Source organism: Rhineura floridana, chromosome 1 (genome assembly GCF_030035675.1).
Source record: "Rhineura floridana isolate rRhiFlo1 chromosome 1, rRhiFlo1.hap2, whole genome shotgun sequence".
Classification (NCBI taxonomy): Eukaryota; Metazoa; Chordata; class Lepidosauria; order Squamata; family Rhineuridae; genus Rhineura; species Rhineura floridana.
In genome coordinates this window covers 106,975,455-106,998,554 of record NC_084480.1, presented here as the reverse complement: position 1 = coordinate 106,998,554, position 23,100 = coordinate 106,975,455, and the positions used below count along the sequence as shown (strand labels likewise).

At 39.7% G+C, this 23,100-nt stretch overlaps 1 protein-coding gene across 3 annotated transcripts in view; it reads left to right on the top strand.

Moving 5' to 3' along the window:
• PGM5 (phosphoglucomutase 5) overlaps positions 1–23,100 on the top strand; it is an 87,913-nt gene that overhangs the window by 52,597 nt on the left and 12,216 nt on the right. For 2 of the 3 annotated variants that reach the window (XM_061628753.1, XM_061628734.1), the window contains 3 exons: positions 7,918–8,053; positions 11,128–11,311; positions 12,184–12,318. In XM_061628753.1, coding sequence (XP_061484737.1) covers positions 7,918–8,053; positions 11,128–11,311; positions 12,184–12,318 — 455 coding nt within the window. Of the gene's footprint in view, positions 1–7,917; positions 8,054–11,127; positions 11,312–12,183; positions 12,319–19,239; positions 19,368–23,100 lie in introns of those variants that run through there. The other variant, XM_061628743.1, reaches the window with a different exon arrangement.

The window sequence follows — 23,100 nt, the reverse complement described above, 5'->3', positions numbered from 1 at the left end:
TGGTAATATCAAAAATCAGAGTAAAGCTAAAGAAGAGCAACAAAGCAATCATAATGCCAAAATACAATTTAAATAACATCCCAGAAGAATATAAAGATCAAATAAGGAACAGATTTGAGGCTTTAAACTTCATTGACAGAGAACCAGAAGAACTATGGAGTGAAGTCAGAGACATTATGAGGGAAGAATGAAAAAAGACAATACCTCTAGTTAAAAAGAGAGAAAGACCTCAATGGATGACTGAAGAAACTCTTAAAATGGTTAAAGAGAGAAGGAAAGCGAAAGCAAAAGGAGATAGAAACATGGTAGAACCCTAAATGCAACAATACAGCTACTAGTACGAACATTTCCTCATAGAGAAATCGCTGATCATTTTGGTTTCCCTTTTCTGAACCTTTTCCAGCTCTACAATATCCTTTTTGAGATGAGGTGCCCAGAACTGTACCCAGTATTCCAAGTGCAGTTTCAACATCGATTTGTCTAAAAGTGGTAAGGTATTGGTAGTTTTATTTTCTGTCCCTTTCCTATTGATCCCTAGCATGGAATTCACCTTTTTCACAACTGCTACACACTGTGTCAACATCTTCATTGAGCTATCATCTAGGACACCAAAGTATGGTTCTTGATTAGCCACTGCCCGTTCAGACTGCATTTGCGTATATGTGAAATTAGGATTGTTTTGCTCCAATATGCATCACTTTACACTTGCTTACGTTGAATTGTATTTACTGTATTACTGCCATTTATCTAGTTTGGAGAGAGCCTTTTGGAGCACCTCATCATTCCTTTTTGTTTTAATCACCCTGAAGAATTTAGTGTCATCGGCAAACCTCAGTGCACACCCCTAACTTGCATTTATGAACATCTTAATAGCACAGGTCTTAATCCCAATTCTTAGGGGATTCCACTTTCTACATCCCTCCATTGGGAGAACTGTCCATTTATTCCTAATCTCTGCTTCCTGTTTCTTAACCAGTTACTGATAGGTAAGAGAACCTTTCCTCTTATTCCATGACTGGTAAGCTTTCTCAGGAGTCTTTGGTGAAGTTCTTTTTTACACCAAAGAGACTGTTTAATTACCTTTGCTGACTGTTTATTAAATATATAGAAAAAATGTTTATATACGTATACATTTGTCTGTACACTTATACATTTGAACACCACTAAAGATATCATAACCAAATTTGACCTGAGGTCATGAAGCACATTTTTGAAACAAAATGGTGGAGTTCTCCATTTTGAAACAAAATTTTGAAACAATTTTGAAACAAAATGGTGGAGTGCTCGTTTTTTAAAAAATACACTAATTTGGACAACTGTTAAGATATTGTAACCAAATTTGACATGGTGGTCCCTGAGGTCTGTCTATGTTTGAATGCCACTGGACACCATGTTGAAACAAAATGGTGGATTCAGCCTTTCAGAAATGCACTGATTTGGACAGCTCTTTAGATATTGTAAGCAAAATTGGTATAATGGTTCCCAAGATCAAGGAAGAAGTTTTGGCCTATGTTTGGAAGTCATTTTGAATCAAAATGGCAGACTCAATCTTTCAAAACTGCAGTAATTTGGACATCTCTTCAGATACTGTAATGGAATTTAGCATGATGGTTCCTAAGATCAAGAAGCAGGATTTTGTCTATGTTTGGATACTGTTGGATGCCATTTTGAATCAAGATGGCAGACAGAACCTTTCAAAACTGCATTGATTATAAGTAGGGTTGCTATTGGCTTCTTAAATTCTCAAGCAATGCCGGCCACTTCCTGCTTTGTGTGTGTGTATGTGTGTAGGGCTAGTGCCCACTGGACCTGGTAGGACTGCTAGGAGGTCATGGGCTGTGTCCCAAGTTGTTCTGATTTTATCCCCGTTCTCCCTTGCAAAGATACTTAAGCATTGCAGTTTTACAAATAGCATCTATCTACACTGAAAAGTGTCTTACTTTGGTTCAGAAGGTGTCCCTGTTGTTACAGCAGCTTCTCAGTTGGGAGAAAGGTTTGGGGCTTTCACCTGTTCTGCTTCTCTCCCTATCCTCCTCCTTTGCAAAGAAAAAGTGGACACTTTCAGTTTATTAATACTTAGCACCTAAGTGTCTTACCTTGGTTCAGAAGGGGTCCCTGCTGTCACAATTTATAATGTGGGTTCATGCCACAATAATTGAACATTACTCAGACGTCATGGGATTGCTCCCTGATAAGTATGTACAAGATTGCAGCCTGAATTGGTTAGTCATAAAAGTGCCACACAGGACTGTTAACAAGGGACCCCATAAATCTCCATACCTATTGGAAAAGATTATTCCTGTCCCCAGATTATTCACTTCTACATCTCCCCCCCCCAGAAGGTGGAATAAGATGTAGAGATATTAAGTGGTCTAGGTCCTAGGAGACTAGAGTTAAAATCAGTGATGAAATTCATTGTGTGACCTTGGTCTCTCAGCCTAACCTACCTCACATGATTACTGTGAGGATATCATGGGGAAAAGGACACCCATGCATGCCATCTTGAGCTCCTTGGAGGAAAGGTTTATGGATATAAACATAATACTGATAAATAAGGAATCAAAATAAATAGTCTCCACCCCACCTGCTCCCCATTTTGAATTTGGGGGAGGGAATGGAATTATGAAAAAGCCAAACCTAAAAATCAAAGAATAAAATCTTGGACACAACCAGGATATTCAGGCCTACAAACATTGGATTTTACATGTAGGTCCTCAGCATATCCAATGTGTGGCTCTCTGTTGGGATAAACATGTCTGAGTGCAGTGTGCAGGCTGGGTATAATCCATGCTCCCATTCTATATATAAGCTCTGCATACTGAGTTCTCATCTAATCCATCCTCTGCACCATACTACTTTTTGTAGAAGCATTTTAAGTTTGCCAAAGTGTTTTATAGACTTTTTATCCTCACAGCAACTCTGTAAAGTAGATCATAGTGCAATTTTAGCAAAACAACAAAAACAACTATACTAGCACCTTAAAGACTAATGAATTTATTATGGCAAAAACAAGTCCACTTCATCAGATGCATCATTCTTGGTAATCCATGAAAACATATGGAATATTATATTTGCTAGCCTATAAAGTGCCACTTGATTATGATTTTATTTCTGCTGTAAGCCATGGCTAGTTGGCTGCCCCTTTGATTGAAATAATACCAGAGTAATGTACCCAACACCACACAATGATCCAGTGATTCAGAGGAGGATTTTTAAATTAGATCTCCAGATCCTCTAGTGTGCTTCTTTTTAAAAGGCATAAAGACAACGAGGTTTAACTATTAGCACTCCTTGTAAACCACAGCTTCCCATCACAGACCTGAGCAGGGAAGATATAATTTGGAACTATGAGCCTCAGAAATAAATGACATGAGCATGCATAGAGTACACCTGCCTCGCCAATGAGGAACATCTGTTTGTATTTAATAAGGTGATTCCACAACAGGCATTCTGTGCATAAAGAGTACATCTTATCTTCACCACAGTAAAAGAGCCTGCTGCCCTAAGGCCCATCTAGTCCAGCATCCTGACCTCATACACACAGATAGTATTTTTTAAACCTAAATAAAAACAGGAATGCAAAACCTCCATACTTCTCTCAAACCTAAACATGCACACATTTATATCTGCAATTTCAATCTTAAATACAACACACAGGTACAAACAAAACATTTTTTCAACTTGAAGAAGAACAGGGATGCAAAACTTCCATGTTCCTTTCAAATCTGAAGTCACAGACACCTTTATGATATCTAAAGAAAAATAACCCTACAGTTCCAATAACACACAAGTGTTGAAAGTTTCAACACATAGAATCCACCCACAGCCGCCACCCTCCTCAAAAACAAATGCAAGCGATTAAGTTTGTGTGTGTGATATATATGTGCCGAAGAATGTCAGTCCTCATCTCCATGGAAATATGGAGGGGACAAAGCGGGGATATGGCCTCCAAATTATGTCTGTGCATATTCTAACAATTCTGAGATCCTCTCCTGCCCTGGCAAAGCAGTGAGGACAGACAGGGACAGTAAGAGGAGAAAAGCAGTGATTTAAAACAGCAGGGGAGGTCTGAATAGATTGGGAAGGAGCACTGAGGTGTTTTTTTTTAAGTTCTAACAAGGAGAAATTGCAGAGATGGGTACAACACAGAAGCTAACACCAAAAAGTTAACATGGTACAACAGAGCCTTTCCCAGCTCCCTTCTTGCTGTATTCAAACCTCTCCTGTTTAAAACCAGCACTTTACCCCTCAGTGTTCCTTCATCCCTGCTCTACTCAAACCTCTCCCATTGATTAAAATGGGGTATGTGTGGAAAGGGGGCTCCAGAATAGGAGGGAGAGGAGACATGGAAATGAGGGTGGTCTGTGTGTAAGGGGGAGTTGAGAAAATGAGGGGAAGGAGGAAAAGAAAAGGGGTGAAGGTGAAAATATGGCGCAAAGGGGGTTGCAAAAAAGGAAGAAGGAGGCATGGGAATAGAGGGTGAAGTTGAAAAAAGGTACAAAAGGGGCTGAAGAATAGCGGTGGCTTCATAATTGGGCACAAGGATGCTTAATAGTTGTAATGTGTGGGCCAAGGGTACCATGTATGTGGTCTGTGTGCAGGGTGGGTTACAGAAAAGGAGGGAGAAGGAGGCATAGACATGAGGAAGGTGAAACTGGGTGCAAAGTAAGGCTGCAGAATGGAAGAGAGAAGTGTTTTCAGAAGTAGAGCTGGGAAGGTGAAAAGAGCTTAGTAGTTGCATGGGGTGGGACGGGGAAGCTCTAGGGCAGCCTTTCCCAACCAGTGTGCCTCCACATGTTGTTGGACCACAACTCCCATCAGCCTCAGCCAGCATTGCCGATGGTCAGGAAGATGGGAGTTGTGGTCCAACAACATCTGGAGGCACACTGGTTTGGAAAGGCTGCTCTAGGGGGTTACCATGGTGGGAGTGGTGGGGGTTGGTGAGCAGAGCAAGCAGGGACACAGCTCCTAGTATATTTATATTCATAGAGTAGACCCATTAAAATCAATTCATTTCAGTTACATTGGATATCACCCCTTATGTCTCAGGCTTGATCCCTAGTGATTCTGTATTTCCAATTCTGCACCTGGGAGGCTTTCCATAATCAGTGGACACGTTCATAGTGAAGTCAGTAGGAAATGTAAGTGGTTTACATATAAGCATGTGCACTAAAGTGTAAACACATGCTGGGGTTATATAAAGAACGTTTTGGAGATTGAGAAGAATAGTTATGTGAACAGTAATGTGTCAATGTATGATGGGGGTACCCCCTTCAGTGATTACTTGTTTTGACCGTAAAAGCTTGTTCTCTTTTATATTAGCATTTGGTTTTCCCAACATTCCCCACATATTTGGCAACTGACCTAATATCAATTGTAAATTCATTACCTACATTGGACAATAAAGTGGCAAACCACAGCAGTTTTATGGCATGTTGTGCAAAACATTTACTCTGTGATTAAAAGCCCTACAAAGTTGTATATAAACAACCATGGCAGCTTCACACTTTTTAAGGGACTATTTTCTTTAGTAAAAAGATGTAAGCCATAAACATTTAGTAATGTAAAAGCCTGGATTTATAATAAAAGGGAGACTTCTGCTTGGTAAATAAAAGTATCTTTTCTGCTATAAAAGGACAAAGGGATTTTGCAAACGTCCCCTTGGGCCGTGTTCTCAGGCTTGCTTTCTGGCAGCTGATCCTGGAGTTCAACCAATGCTATTGTAACTTCTTCCTTTTTTGTAGCAGCAGAAGGGAGTTTCAGATGAAGTTAGTAAGTTGTGGGTATTATGAGCAATGACTTGGGCTTTGAAAAAGAAGGTGGCAGCAACAGCCATCACTCTGCATGTTTCACCAGCAAAGTCTTAATCAGCATTAGAAAGCTGTGCACGTGATTTATATGTTTGATCTTATCCTGCTTGGCAGTAATAAGAATAATTTTTTACTTCATCTCCAAGCTTATATAGGAACAACATACAGCCCCCTTGTACAGTAAACTGAATAGAAATAAGTCCTAAAAAAGGAAAGAGAAACGGACCAGTGCTTTTTATAAGCTAGTAGTATGTTTTGGATAACTCAACAACTCTTAATTGATTATGTGTCCAGGAATGTGAATGGAGGGATGCAGAGCATGGGGGAGATTACCCCAACTGCAAAGAGGAATGCATAAAAAGGAACTCGGCTTGAATGGAAGAGTCTCTGGATGTGGCAGGTCAAAATAGTACTCTAGATCATGGATAGTCTTCTGTGTTCTCGCTTCTGTGTAGTTAAAGTAGTTTTAACTACTTTATCCTCTAAATAGGAGACAAGGCATCGGACATGCCTTTTGCCACACAAATTGTCACACACACACACCCCAAAAATTAAAGTTGTTGCCATATTGATGCTGAACTGACAGGATTTGGCAGCTCTGGTTTGTGGATGGAGTGAAAGATGACAAGGTTGTAAACACCTATAAATGGCACAGAAGAAGTTATCTCAACTGTGACAGAAAAGCGAGTACAGAAGACAATGGTAGGACATACAATAGAAATAGAGATGATATAGTATGGGGCAAAAAGTGTGAGATCACAGACAAAACAGGAGATAAGGAAATTACAAGCATATGAGTAGCAGCAGAAACCATGGGAATAAATGAGATCATTGAAAAGAAGCTCTAGAACTTAGTGTGTTTGCATTCTGATTTTTTCAAAGCTATTGTGGATTATTATTATTATTATTTATTATTATCTTTATTTATACCCCGCCATTTTTCCAAAACTGGAACTCATGGCGGCTTCCAGATAAAAAATACATATAATTAAAAACATACAAAGTCTACATTAAAATAAGATTAAACTATTTCCAATATTAAAACCATACACACATATAGCTAAAAAAGTTCAAACTAGTTTAAAAATGATATAATAGATATTAGCAATGCAGCACCCTTCACGCCCTATCCTTAGCCTTCAATTCCAAAGGCTTGTTGGAATAGGAAGGTCTTTGCTTGTCGGCGGAAGGACTGCAAAGAGGGGGTCATTCTTACCTCCCTAGGAAGGGAATTCCAAAGCCTAGGGGCAGCCACCGAGAAGGCCCTCTCACGCATCCCCACTAGTCATACTTGAGAAGATGTGGGTATTGAGAGAAGGGCCTCTCCTGAGGATCTCAGGGCCCAGGCAGGCTCATACAGGGAGATACGGTCTGATAAATAGCCTGGACCTAAGCCGTATAGGGCTTTATAGGTCAACACCAGCACTTTGAATTGTGTCCGGAAACAAACTGGCAACCAGTGGAGCTTTTTTAACAGGGGGTAGTACGGTCCCTGTAACCAGCCCCAGTTAACATTCTGGCTGCAGCACATTGTACCAACTGAAGTTTCCGAACTGTCTTCAGAGGCAGCCCCACGTAGAGCGCGTTACAGTAATCTAAACGGGATGTAACTAAGGCATGTGTCACCGTGGCCAGATCAGACAGCTCAAGGAACGGGTGCAGTTGGCGCACTAATCTTAATTGTGCAAAAGCACTCCTGGCCACTTCAGGAACCTGGGGCTCCAAATTTAACGCTGAGTATTTTTTTCCACTCATATATTCATTTTTATGAACACTTTCCCATATCCATTTTTGTAAACATTGGTTGGCGAACTGTATTGCAAAATTCAATTAAGTGCAGTTTTTGCTATGTTTCGGTTTTCATATTGTTTTGAAAAGTGTGAATTTGATAGATTCAGCTTTAAATACAAACTGAATTAAAATTCTTGCCCATTCCTAAGCCTAGGGGATTCTATCTACCAATATGGATATTTTCCCCGAAACAGAGTCAGGGCTGTAATCCGCTCTCATAGTGTAAATTAAGAATTACTGTTCATCAAAACCTTTGTTTTCGCTCTTCAGGATTATTTTTTAGCATGTAATGTATGTTTCCATATTTTTACCTTAGGATCTGACCACATCCGAGAGAAGGATGGACTTTGGGCTGTCCTAATTTGGCTCTCAGTCATGGCAGCTCGAAAACAGAGTGTGGAAGAGATCGTCAGAGAGCACTGGGCAAAATATGGCCGCCACTACTACTGCAGGTGAGAATGGCTGGTGTGTACAAGAGCCACTTGTGTAATACAAGGAATTGTATTTTATTTTTGTACAGTGCCAAGTAGATTTTATGCACTTTACAAATTATATATTATAAAAATAATAATTGTGAATGCACATGTAGCTGTGTTTATTGTTAAACCACAAGCCACTATTTCAGTGTGCTACAGACATATGCAGGGCTGATTTGTGGTTTGGTAAGGAGAAGAGGTGGTCATTGTAAAACTCACACATACAGACATGAATTTGGCATGAATGCTCTTTCAGATTACAGCCAAAGCATGGAGTTTGGTTTGGTTTTTGGGAATGTACTAAGTAACAGTACCTTTGAAAGAAACCAAGACCAAACAAACTACTTTAACTTCAGTGGTATGCTCATAAAATTAGAAAAGTTATTAATAAGGCCTATGGGAGAGAATGTTTTAAAAACCATGCACCCATAATTAATTTTATTATTTAGGACATGTATATACCACTTAAACGGCTGGTATAGCACAATGGGGAGGAGAGTCTGGCTGGGAGTCCAGAGTCTGTGAGTTCAAATCCCCGCTCGTGTCTCCTGCGTATCAAGGGCCAGCTAAAGATCACCCCACAGTGAGTGGCTCAGGGGTTACGTGCCCTGCCACTTGGGCAGCCATGGGCAAGCTACATAGTCCTAAGGAGCCCAGTTGCCCCCCCAACTGGCAGTTGTGGACAAGGAAGGGGCTGGCTTGTGCAGCTGTGGCAAGCTGAGCAGGCCCTAGCCAGTTGGGGAGGACTAGCCTCAGAGGGAGGCAATGGTAAACCCCCTCTGAATACCGCTTACCATGAAAACCCTATTCATAGGGTGGCCATAAGTCGGGATCAACTTGAGGGCAGTCCATTTCATTTTCATATACCACTTAATCATTTGCATTTCTAACTATGTGCATAAAAAGTCATACATAAAAAAACATAATCCGAAAACCAAATTATAAAGATAAACGCTATGGCAGAACAAAAGATTATCTGTTCCGTCACAGTTATATGCTGTCCTTAGCTAAAGTGGTAGAACCCTTCAGACACTTATTTTGTAAAGGGATTGTGGCTGGCTGCTGATAGTGTATTGTCCTCTGAGATGACTAGGTCTTCCCTTGGTCTCCTCAACCCGCCCCGCCCCCAACCATCTAGTAAGCTGGTAACTCACTACCCCAGCCATACAGGGATGTTACACTTGTCTTTTCAGATATATTTTTCCAACTAGATTGTGCAAGAAGTTAACATGTATAAAGTAAAGAATGCAGCCATTTGTCTCAACTGTAGTTGATTAAAAGACCTAAATATCATTCCCCTGTCAGGAGGATGTGGATGAAAGAATGGTGCATTCAACCTTTCTGTGGAAATTTATGGAAAGTGAGATTTTGGAGACAATCTGCTGAGTGGATGGGCACAGCTATGATACTATAATTGATAAATCCAGGGCTCAAGAGTCAGAGGTCTGTCTTTAGCCTTTTGTACAGAAGCTTCAGTGCTGGGCTTTGAGAGGTAGCAAAAAAAAAACCTAGCCTCCTCAGGGTTTAGTATTGATTGATTGATTGATTGATTGATTGCACTTGTATACCGCCCCATTGCCAAAGCTCTCTGGGCTGTTTACAGCAATCAAAAACATTAAAACAAATATACAATTTAAAACACATATTTTAAAAACAATTTAAAACACAATTTTAAAATTTAAAACAATATAAAAACAATTTAAAACACATGCTAAAATGCCTGAGGGAAGAGTAAAGTCTTGACCTGGCACTGAAAAGCTAACAGTGTTGGCGCCACGTGCACCTTGTCAAAAAGATCATTCCATAATTTGGGGGCCACCACTGAGAAGGCCCTCTCCCTTGTTGCCACCCTCCGAGCTTCCCTTGGAGTAGGCACCCGGAGGAGGGCCTTTGATCTTGAACGTAGTGTACGGGTGGGTTCATATCGGGAGAGGCGTTCCATCAGGTATTGTGGTCCCAAGCCGTGTAAGGCTTTATGGGTCAAAACCAGAACCTTGAATCAAGCTCGGAAACATACAGACAGCCAATGCAAACGGGCCAGAATTGGTGTTATATGTTCGAAGGGTCTGGTTCCTGTTACCAGTCTGGCCGCTGCATTTTGCACAAGCTGCAGTTTCCAAACCGTCTTCAAAGCAGCTCCACGTAGAGTGCATTGCAGTAATCTAACTTGGAGGTTACCAGAGCATGGACCACTGAAGCCAGATTATCCCTGTCCAGATAGGGGCATAGCTGGGCCACCAACCAAAGTTGGTAGAAGGCACTCCGTGCCACCGAGGCTACCTGAGCCTCAAGTGACAGAGATATTTCTAGAAGAACCCCCAAGCTACGAACCTGCTCCTTCAAGGGGAGTGCAACCCCATCCAAAACAGGTTGGACGTCCACCATCTGGTCAGAAGAACCACCCACTAACAGCATCTCAGTCTTGTCTGGATTGAGCCTCAGTTTATTAGCCCTCATCCAGTCCATTGTCGCAGCCAGGCACCGGTTCAGCACTTTACTATGACAAAAAGTGACCTCTTGTACCTCAACAACAGCCTAGATACATTTTCATTGATTTTTAGTGTATTGATTTTGTTTTTTCTATCATCTTCTCAATTAAAGTTTACAAGCGGGGCCTACAACTAAAGGTTGCAGTGTATAGTTCTCCTGTTCAGGATGCTAGCCAACCATGCCCTATTCAGTTCCCCTCCCCATTTTCCTTTCACAACAGTCAGTCAGCATTCCATGTCCACTGAGCATACTCAGTCTTCACAGAGCTATTTTGGCCCCTGCCCCTCACCACACACCCCGTTGAAGGGTTTTTTTGCCTAAAGATTTTCAGCACTTCTGCAAACCTTGAGGTCTCCAAGATACCTGCTGATATCTTCATCTTGTTAAGGTTGGGGCCTTGGCAGGGTTTTGGTTTATATTTATATTGACCCTTGATGCCTGCCCTGCCTTTGAGACACAGGCTTTTTAATACATTAAAGAGTACGCTGCTTTTTTCATATTTAGACCAGAGATTGGCATTTCACATGTTTCTTCTATTCTTTTATTTACTACAATGGAAGATTTGATTATGAAGCACTGGATCCTAGGACAGCATTTTTCATAATGAGAGACCTGGAGGCTTTGGTCATGGATAAGTCTTTCTGTAATCAACAATTTGCTGTTGGAAACAATGTCTACAGTGTACAAAAAGCAACCAGCTTTGAATATGTGGATCCCGTTGATGGAACTGTGACCAAAAGACAGGTATGAAAGGCAAATAAAGTGGTCTATGGCATGAAGGGAAAGGGTGTCCCCAAAAATTGGGCAGAAGTTTCTCACTTACGAAGTTGTCTCCACCCAGTTTTCATAGGTCACGTCCTCAGCTCCATGCACCATAGCCAATCCCATTCAGTGGGGTCCTCTGACCTTCAGTGGAACCTTTTCTGGAGTTGAGAGGCTGCCATAAGGGAGAGGAGATGAAAGTCAGCTTCCACCAGCCCCATTTTGTCCTCTTAACTCTGGATCCAATCAAATAATTTTTGCTTGTAAAAAAAAAGATCATTTTAATAGTACCAGAAGCTGTAGCTAACATGTGGGATACTTTTTACTTTAATCAAGACAGACGAAGCAATTGCTTAAGTTATAAACCGGGGCAGACCTATATCAAGACAGAATCATTTTAAATGAGTAAATGTAAGGAAGTTTAAATATTCTTCTCTCCTCGCCTCCATATTTTATCTGCCAGTGTCAGATATTGCACATAAGAAAATAGATGAAGCAGAAGCAAAAGCAATGTATAGCTGGGAATATACTGGATTTTATCATTCTGGAACATCACAAATAAAATCAATTTTTCTATAAATTTATTTAGCTGTTGTTCCTTATTCATTCTGTGGTATATTAATTTAGATAAAATAGTTACATTCCATATTTGTTAAATCAAACTGATAACAGTTGAGCTGTACTCTTTTTCTAATTAACTATTATACAAATTTTGGTAGCTTTAAGATTAATAAATATTCTTGTAAAGCACCTGTTAGTTGATAGAATATTACAAGATCATATTAGCAAACAACCATTCTCAAGAATACTGCTTCCACCATCCGCTATCTATACATTGTATTTTCTTTTAACAGGGGCTAAGAATAATTTTCTCTGATGCATCCAGACTCATCTTCAGATTAAGTGCATCTAGTCATGTGCGAGCCACCCTCAGGATCTATGCAGAAAGCTATGAAAAGGACCCCAGCAAACATGACAGGGAACCACAGGTAAGCATAGCTGGATATTGTTTTTCGCATATCTAGAAATTATTTTTCGCCTCTTAATGAATTAACGTCCAGTGTGGGGGGAGAGGTCCCAATGTTTACAGTTTATGTCTGCTGTAAAGGTGGCCGGATCAGGATGAGCAATTCCTGGAGATCAAGTGGCTTGCAGGTCTTAAATGTATTGAATGAGCACACATGAAACTTGAAAAGTCCTAAATATTTTCACTTGTACATGCAAATAATAGCATTGTTGCTGCTAAAATATACCCTTATAATGGCAGTTCCATGTGGCAAGCTATTTCTGTGAAATCACTCATAACCTTGTCAAGATGAAATCCCAGTTTTTTATTAATGTTGGCATTATGATAATCTCCATGGTCACATGGGGAAGCTGCTTCACACAGACAACTAAGGAATATAGGAAGCTGCTTAATCCCAGATCAGACCATTTGTTCATCTAGACCAGAATAATCTACACTGGCAGCAGCTCTCCAGAGTCTCTAGCAGACATCTTTCACATCACCTGCAACATGATCCTTTTTAAGTAGAGATGGTAGGGAACCTGGGGCTTTTAGCTTGCCAAGTATGTCGTGCCACTGAGATACTTTTGCTGCTCTTGTTGTATGAAGAAGCCTTCACATGGTTGCATTTTAAGTAGCAGGCATACTCCTCTTGGAATGCATTTTTACCCCGAGCTCTCAACAAACTTTTAACCTTCCTCCAACTGGCTAACTGGTCTCAGAACTCCATTGTCCAATCACATTTCAGCAAAGAAACATAATCACATTGAACAGTTGTAATCTCCCTAGAATCAAAACAGTATGTTTGCCTCACTTGTTTCCAATCAACATAAAACTTTAAATATATTTTATCATACACTGCTTTATATATGAACTTTACATTTCTTTCTCTCTTTCTCTCTCTCTGTGTATGTATGTATGTGTGTATACACACACACACACACACACACACACACACACACACGTAGTGTAAATCTTTCTGTAGCCAAAACAGCACCATCAGCACATAGCAGGGAGGTATTGGCAAGCTTGGGGGAATCCCAAGATTTGCAGAAGCACCAAAAATCTTCAGAAAAAAAATTAAAGGGGCAATGCTTAGTGAGGAATCTGCATTTTCAAAGGACACAGAACGCTGGCTTAATGTTAACCAGCAGTAGAGATGGGGGTGGGGGTGGAATGGAGTATCCTGGATGAGGGCATGAATGGTTGGTTGGAACCCTGAACAAGAGCGCTCTACTCCACGATGTTTTGTTGGGAGGTCTCACATGCATACGTATATTTCTCATTTATTGATTTTTATCATAACCCAACAATCTCTTGTTTTACACAACGCTGTCTTGGTGCTCTCTTATCAAAAGGAAGTTAAATCCTGTAATGCTACCCTTGGCTTTGTCACTGCTGAAGAAATTGGGAAGTATTTGATGATAAAGCCACAGAGAGCATAATTTAAACAGATCTTTGGGAAGGCTTCCATTGAGTCTTCACATGCTCAGAGGCATTATCCTTTTATGTCTTACGGTTAAAGATAAGCCTTTACAAAAGAAAACGTTTCCAGAGTTGAGCTCTGATGATCCATGCCCTCTTTATATAGCCTGAATAAGGCTGAAGACCTGTTTACCTGGAAGTATATACCATTTCAATCTATTACCCTTATTTCCAAAAAAAATGGTTGGGATCAGGCTGTACCTCACTGGTTAATGAGAGCTGATTCCTTCTGCTTCTTTCCCTGTTTCCTGGAATGGAAGCTAAGAAAATTTGTACTTGTATATTTTAAATGATATTAGGCTTAAAGGCAAAAATCTTTACAAATACAAATCTTTGCTTTTTGCCTATACAATTTCTGTCTTTTCAAACTATATATAATTCACTAATAGGCAAAAAACCTTGCGGTTTAAGGACATACCTATAGCCAAGAGATATTTCTATCAAACTTTAAAAAGCAGGGAAATTGTGCAGCTATAGTGAATTCACCAGGGTAGCAGGAGACCTGACCTCCACTCTGAGATATTGGACTGCCCTACAAATTTGTCAAAATGCAAACACAATTTGAGTTGGTCTTTCACAGTCCAATCCACTTCCTGTGTAGCTTGGAAGAATTTGGTAACATGTAACATTTAAACCAAAGCTGTCCCTGGCCACATTCACACCAGGCCTTTATTTCACTTTGGACAGTCATGGCTTCTCTCAAAGAATCCTAGGAAGTGTAGTTAGTGAAGGGTGCTGAGAGTTCCCTTCACAGACTTCAACCAGAGTGGCTGACTGTTAAACCAGTCTGGCCACTGAACTTTCTCAGTAGAACATGAGTCTCCTCTCAACACCCTTCACAAACTACACTTCCCAGGATTCTCTGAGGGAAGCCATGACTGTCTTAAATGAAATCAAAGTCTGGTGTGGGTGTGGCCCCTTGATTAGCCAAGCCCAGCAGCTGTGAGGCTTTTAGAACTCTGACAGTTGGTTCTTACTGAGCATGCCCGGACTTATCATTGGCTTCCAGCCAAAATTTCTTAAATTAATTAAAAATCAGCCAGGCATTTTTTAAACTTTTAAACTGCAGAAGATGAAGGTCAGAGTATGGGGCAAGGTCAGTATTAGGATTACAGGTACTCTGTGAACATGGCTGATTTTTAATGAATTTCAACAGATTATGAGAACTCTCAGAGAAAAAAGTCCAAAAGGGCTCTGGAGGTTTTTTCTCTCTTTTTACACTTTGAACTGTCTATTGTCTCTGACTGTTTTGTGTATCACCATGAAAATTAAGAGGGTTGTTAAGCGTTTCTGAGTTCAGGACTATATGTTTTGTAAGGTTTTGTTTTGAAATGAGCTTATGGGAAGCATCAGAATGGCATGGGGGTATTTTCAATTTAACATTGCGGAATGTGAAAAATCCCACTGGCTATAGTATACAGCCACTCTTGTGGCTGTATAATACACATGTTGATGCTAATTGGCTTCTTCATTTGTGACATTTTCACATGGAGGAAAAGAAGGAAATGCAAGTCTATGAAGATTTATGTACTGAAGAGAAGCCTAGATGTTTTCCCTTTCTCTTCTTCTTCGCTAGCACACAAATCTAAATTGAAATTCAACATTTTTAAAATAACTTGCTGTCAAGCCAATTTGTTTGGAGAATTACTTAGCTAATGCATCCCAGTGACTCGTCACAATAATATTACAGTTGGGAAACATGAATACCAAAGTCCAAGCAAGTTCTGGATTCCTTGTAAGGAAGAAATGTGAAGCAGCTTTGAGAGTCCTCTTGTATTTATAAACAAAATCTGTTCTGTTTTAAAGAGGAGTTAAAGGCCAAGGGAGCATTTCAGCAGAGTGTAGTCAACATCTGCAATTTCATACTTGCTTTACAGTTTTGCTTTAACTGGTGGGAAACTTTACAAGAAAATCCTTCTCAGGGAATGAGAGTGCAGTTCAGCACCTGAAATTTTTAGGATGATGAAAACTGCATTTGAAATGAGAAGTTGGGTTGAGCCTTAACTGCAGAATGGCTATCATGATTTAAATGTCTTTGGTCTTAAATGTAGAATGGTTGTGTGGGATGTTGAGAAAATGATCAGGCACCCAAAGAAGCTATATAAATAACATAAGACAGCTGATTACTGAAAGAAGGTGGGAAATTAAATAACAATTTTCTATTGTTACCATGTGTCTGCATCTACATGCATATCTGATTACACATGTACACCCAAGGAACATGTGCTAGGACCTTTAATGTAGAGTTATGGTGCCCCATGCGAAAACTGGAATTGCCAGAAGTGGGTATATGTAATAAGAACAAAATATAATCCAGAGTTCAGGGTATTCAAATATGCTGTTTACTACAAATAAGTACTTGGGCAGCATTCATATTGAAGCAGAAATTATTTGGCTAAATTTATAGCAGAGATAAGAGATAGCAAAGACAGTGAAATGGAGCAGTGGGCAAATGATATAGGAAAGCAGAGGAGGGAAGGGGAACTAATGCCAAATAAGAAGATAGGAGGATCATAGATAGGCACAAATTGAACCAAATAAGGTTATGGAAAATGAACCAAAGTGTCAGTTGGAGAGACCAGGAAGGAAACAGGATTAAGGAGAAAAAGGAGCCTGGGGTGTGAATATTACTACTTTCAAGGTGAAGAGTTAGAAGGTAGCAATGGACAGATCAGTCTTTTTGCATCTGTTCACTAAGTAAGTTCTGCCCTGTTTCTCTATTAAATCTATGAATTTTTAAAAAAGAAATCCACATGAATTTTTTAAATTTAACTGTATGTTTTATCACAAATTACACCTTTAAATACATATTTTATCTCAATATACACATTTCTAAACATTTTTACTAAAATATGCATTTAATTGCATTTTGGTACATTTTTTCCATTGAGAATTATATCACAAAATGCAGAGACTACAAAATCCAAACCATTATTATATTCCAGTCTGGAGATTAGGTCAGTTTCACATTGGATTCATAGAAATCTAAAGCATCTCTAGAGGAAGGGGGCACTTCTTCAAGGGTCATCTGTGAACTGGGAGATTGTCCTTTGTACCAGGGCACTGGAGTCACATGTGTTATTCTCTAAAATTTACAATGCCTGGAACACTTTAGCCTTTAGATTACAAATTGCAGCTTGTTTCTACAGACATCTAGGGAAAAGGCTGTGACATAGAAGCATAGGCCAGGCTATGTTCCACTTATCTTCCTGAGCTCCATATGGTACACACAACATTCTGGGTGAAGATTATGATGGGATAACACAGGCACTGACAAGCCACGGGTTCCCTGAGAGCCCTTGCAAAATAAGTACAAAAAAGTTAAAGAAGCTGGGGAGGAAAAAGCCAAGAGAAAATTAGTTGGGAATCCTTCTTAAAGTTTCATTTTTTGAGAGACGGACTTGACTAAAACAAGAGAAATGTTTAAAGTATCTACATTCCTCATTAAATTTTCCCTTTCCTACCATAAGTGTTGGGTGCAAAAATGTGTGTGGGACATACAGGAGTTCTTTTGCATGTGGGGATCCCAACCTTGATGATGGTAATATATTTATGGTATCATTTTAGCAGTGGGTTTCCCAGTGCTTCCTGTATGATGCCATTTATATCTGATGGCTCCCAACAGCCAATCAACAGAAGTTCAGAAAAGTTTGATTAGATTAGAATTGAGTAGGGTGTTTGTACATTCCAGAGGTCCCATGCCTGCTGAACAGAGAGCAGAAACCACTCTTTTTGTCCATGCCTGCTTTGACTTTTGTGACTAGCTCCCATTCTCAGGCAAAATGGAGATAGTTTGAGTCAAGGTGTTGTGGGAACACTTTAATGGAATTCCCTTTGATTTATGTGAAAAAAATAAATATTTTGACACAGTTTTCCAGCACACAAATCATTTCAGTTGTTACAGTATTCCAATGTTTATTTCAAAAGCGCGCTGCTTAGTTATACTTTTTTTTCTAGGGCATTTCTTTTCACAATTCTGGCAAGTTGGAAGTTCAGCCCTGTAAAGGCTTAACATGTCTACATTGGACCCAGCCTACACCATTACCCTTGGAGTGAATGCAGAATTAAGTTTTTGCAGGACTATACATGTGGCTCAATCCTGCAGTTGTATTTCTGTCTCAGTGAGTTTGCACTGAATGAGGTTGTCTTGAAAAAGAGCACATAGTTGTTAACACCAGCACAGCATAGATGGTCTTGTGTCTGTTTGTAGTGTGTGGTTATGATCAGGGTTGCCAGTAGGGTGGCCAGATTTTTAAAAGGACAGGACTGTTGCATCTGTAATAGCTGTGTAGAAGATGAAATTCAGCAAGTGTAGCTTGAGCTACACCTGCTGAAATTACCTCTTCAAAAAAGAGCCCTGTCCTCATTTTTCACTTGGCCATCCTAGTTTCCAGTTCCTCATTTGGAGACAGTGCCTGTTGTCTGAAGCAGCTGGAACAGGCAATATTCATGAACAGTCACTGCTGTCCAGTGCTGCTGAGGTTCGTTCTGCCACATTTGTGCCCCGTGCACTAGCAACAAAGAGGACAGCAGAATGGAAATCAGCAACGAACATAATGTGAGTGACCATTCTGTCCATTTAGAATCTGTGGCCCTCCAGATATTGTTGGACTCCCAACTACCATCAGCCCCAGCCAGCATGGCTGATAATTAGGGATGATGGGAGTTGTAGTTCAGTGACACCTAGAATGCCAGAAGTTAGTCATCCTGATTTTGCCGCCCTGGGCTCCTACTGGGAGAACGGGTGGGATATAAATCTAATAAAATAAATAAATAAATAAATTTAGATGGACTATGTATATAAGTATCATCATAGGCCACATTGCTGCTGCACCCTTCGGACATTGACAGTTTGCTGCAGATTTTGCTATAACAGTAAATTGCCATACCTTGGGTTTAAACATGTTGCTTAACACAAACAGAATTGTTTTCAGTGTGGACACAGTCTAACTCAAATGCAATTGTGTCATGGGAAGAGACAGGACTAACCACTGATTTCCACTCTGAACACATCTAAAGAGACCTATAGTGCATTTGTAATAGATTTTCAGCCTGTAAAACACACACAAGAATCTGGACATATTTCCTGTCTATTGTCTGGCAATAAAGATAATTATTTTTCAGAAGATTTATTTTGCAAAGCACGGTAAGATGAACTAGAAAACAATAGGAAATGTTCTGCCAATGTAAAACACTGAATTATTTAAGGCATTTTGACCCATCCAATTAAGATTAGGGGAAGCACTCTGAGTTAAGACTCTGGGCCCAAACAAAGGACTTTTCCATGCTAATTTATCAAAGCAGGATAAACAGAGGATAGAAAGTGGGGGGGGGGAAGGATAGTGAGATGGTTTCAGTTTTATTGTGCCCTGTTTTATCTCTGTGTTGCTTAGGTTAACAATGTCTTCTCTTTTTCAAGACCTATATTTGATGGAAGCTCCTACAGACACTAGTCTACCCTCTACAACAAGAGCTGCCAACTCCATTAAACTCTTCTACTGTGACTTAGTAGCATCTTGTTTGCAGCAATTAAAGCAGTGCATTTTCTCCCCTAAAATGGGGTGAAAAGTCATGTTTCTATGACAGGAAAAGTTTCACTTTACAAATTTCTGTAAAGCTTCTGTTTAAACACACAATAGCAGATCCAGCTTTTTTTTTTAATAAAAAGGTAACCTTGTCTACAACATGCAGCCTATGATTTGTGAATCATGGCTAGAATGCCTTCAAGTCTTCTATTTTAAAGGTCTGATCTTTGCTTTCTATTGAATTTCGAGACACCTCAAATTCCCCAAATATTAACTCTGTCAAGAATGTCAGAGACCGCGGAACGCTTACCTGTCAATTTAAAATATGTACAGAAACTATTGGAAAACTTCATATATTACATAGGTGTATACATTTAGAGTTGCAGACTTAACTGTATTCAGTTAATAAAGCAGAAATATACAGCCTCAATGACATTTAGTGGGAACAGCCAGATGTTGTGTTGGTTTTCTGGATTAATTTTCTTTAATTCTAACATGTAGCTCTTTACTTCACCTCTTTTTTCCATTACCTGTTACTTGCTTAAGCAGCAATTTAAAAAGAGAGACAAATTATACTATTTTATCAATGGCAGCAGGAACACTGATCCTTTCTAGCACATTACGAAGCTATTAGTTACATGACTTTATCAATATAGTGTGCACAAGTTCGCTTCTATCAAAAGTGGGGAAATGATCATTCTTTGAGATAAACAAAACCTGGTCAAAATGCAAAGGTAATCTGTGTAGGAAATAAATCTCTCTAAAATAGTCATGAAACCCACATAAGATAAAATTTAGTCTAGGAAAGAAACGGACTGAATTAGTGTTACTTAAATTTAAACCATTAATGTGTGTTTAATTATTTTAATAGCCTTGTGTGTTGTTTTTTAATTCTCTGGCCATTGCAAGAGCAACATGTAGATTCCATGTAGCTATCATGGCTATTAGCCATTGGTATAACCTTATTCTCCATGAATTTTTATGATCCCCTTTTATAGCCATTATTTATTTTAGATTTCTATCCCGCCCTTCTTCCCAGGGGGAGCCCAGGGGGGCAAACAAAAGCACTAAAAACACTAAAACATAATACAGACTTTAAAATATATTAAACCAAAACATCCTTTAAAACATATTAAAACAAAACATCTTTTTTAAAAAAAAAAGCTTTAAAAACATATTAAAAAGCAATTCCAACACAGACACAGACTGGGCTACTTAAAAGGCTTGTTGAAAGAGGATGGTCATCAGTGGGCGATCAAAAGATAAGAGAACTTCTAGAGCTAATGGCTATCACCACATGTGCAATCCAATTCCACATATACCCTGCCTTTCCTAGATGGCTAACTTGTCCAAGATGGCTAACAGTATCACAATTAAAACAATCAAACATTTAAAAATTAACAAAGCAAAACCTAAGTTGTACAAAACAACAAAACAGAAAAACAATTCTTTGCCATCTGCTAGAATTTCTTAAGGAAGAGAGCTTAAGGGAATTACTATGGCCTGAAATGTGGTCTCTAGAAATGAATGTAGTTTATGAACTAACTTAAGCTATTTATTTATTTATTTGTCATTTGATTTATATCCTGCCCTTCCTCCCAGCAGCAGCCCAGGACGGCAAACTAGGCAAGCCCTAGCAAGCCCAAGCTAGACAAAGATACAGCTGTCCACAAATATCACTTGAGCATCTATGGTCAAAGTTAGGTCCAAGAGTTCTCCCAAATTACAAACCTGTGTTTTTAAGGGGAATTGAACCCTATCTAACACAGGATGAATATTTATTCCTGGATCAGCAGCCCTGAGGTCTAATCTGTGTTTGATTGGATTTGTCATGAACTTTCTTTCACTGTTGCTGTAGAGATCATTCCTGTGATTTCATTGTCATCAGCTTTCTAGACCATCATGGGGCAAGTTTGGCTTGACTACCAGGGAGAGGACATTCAGGAGCAACAATGTCAGTCACTCAGGTCATTTCCAGTGGTCCACCAGAGTTTCAACAAGATTGCCAGATAAAGTGGCAGGAAAATCCTCCAAGAGCCCTCAGGAATGCTTTTGGATTCTTCAGCTCCTGGGTGGAACATTCAATTAGTCTAAACCCAGCTAGTTAGAAATCTGTCCTTGACAACAGAACTATGCCAAGTTTCCTCGTAGCCAGATCATTGTCCTCCTATCCAGCACAAAAAAGTCCTAGAAACAAAGGAAGCTGCCTTATACTGAGTGAGACCATTGGTCCATCTAACTCAATATTGTCTATGCTGACTGGCAGCGACTTGCCAGGTTTTCAGGCAGGAGTCTGTCCCAGCCCAAGCTGGAATTGCCAGGGATTGAACCAGGGACTTTCTGCATGCAAGGCAGATGCTGTACCACTGAGCTATGGCCCTTCCCCAACGCTGTGTACACCAGTGTTAGTTGCCCTTAAATACTTATGTACATGTGCCTTGAACTATGAGACATAGCATGTGTGTGACATCTGGTTTCCTACTTAATGGTATGTATAAGATCATAAGACAGACTGTTCCCACATGGAAACAAGGAGCAGGGCCTTTTAAGTTTTAATGCCAAGCCTCTGGGACATCCTTTTCCTATACATTTTCTGGGCCTCATCCCTTATAACCCTTAGAAAGAGACTGTAAACATTGTTCTCCAAAGCTTTTAATGAAATTTAATGCTGCTGCTGTTTCATGTTGGTTGTTTTAATCATTAATTAACTGCTCTTCCTTTACTCTTTTATTGTGACTTTATATTGTTAGCCATCGCTGTGATCAAGAGATAAGATCAAAATACTTTAAATCAGGGATGGGGAACCTGTGGCCCTCCAGATATTGTTGGATTACAGCTCCCATCAACTTCAGCCACCATGGCCAATGGTTGGGCATGATGGGAGTTTTAGACCCAAAACTGTAATGTTTTGTTGGACTTAGGTGCATTTAGCTCACCCTAGTGGTTACAGGCAGGAACGCAGCCCTTTGATTGCTTTTAGGTTTTTTAACTAAAATGTTTTATTGATGTGACTCCTGCCCTAGGCTCCTTAGGAAGGAAGGGCAGGATATAAATTGAAATAGTAGTAGTAGTAACAACAACAACTTTAAAGAAGATATAGTTGGCAAAATATATAAAATATATTGAACCCACTTAATATAAAGAAAATAGACGGAATTAAAAGAATGATGAAATTAAAGCCTATAGTGCTAAATGTGTGCGCTGGAAATCACCAGTGTGTGAAGAATTATTCCCTTTTGTCTGCCCTAAATCTACTGCTTATCAATTCTGTTGGGTGACTCAAAGTTCCATTATTAGCAGGGAGAAAAAGTTCTTTCTATCCATTTTCACTGCTAATGAGTACCCAAAGGTTTATTTCCTTGTTATTCTCCACCAGATCTCATCAGTGTATATGCGAAGGTAGATTTTCCCCCCCGTGTGCATCCCTTTTTGCATAAATTAAACCAAAGCAGATGATTGTCAGATCAGAATGGGGAAATGTGTAACCCAAGCTAAGGTAGGACTGCTATCAGAAAAGGAACTGAGATTATGAGCTAAATGGGTGCCATAGCAGATGTGACAAAACTGGTAGCAGGAAATCTTTCTTTAATAACTGGCAAGATGGAAAGCATGTGAGATGCATATGATTCAGTCATTAAGGTTGCAATTCAATACACACTTACCTGGGAATAAGTCCCATTGAAGCCAATGGAGCTTACTTCTAAGTAGACATGTATTAGATTGCATCCTAAAATGGTTGTTTTTGAATGTGGCAA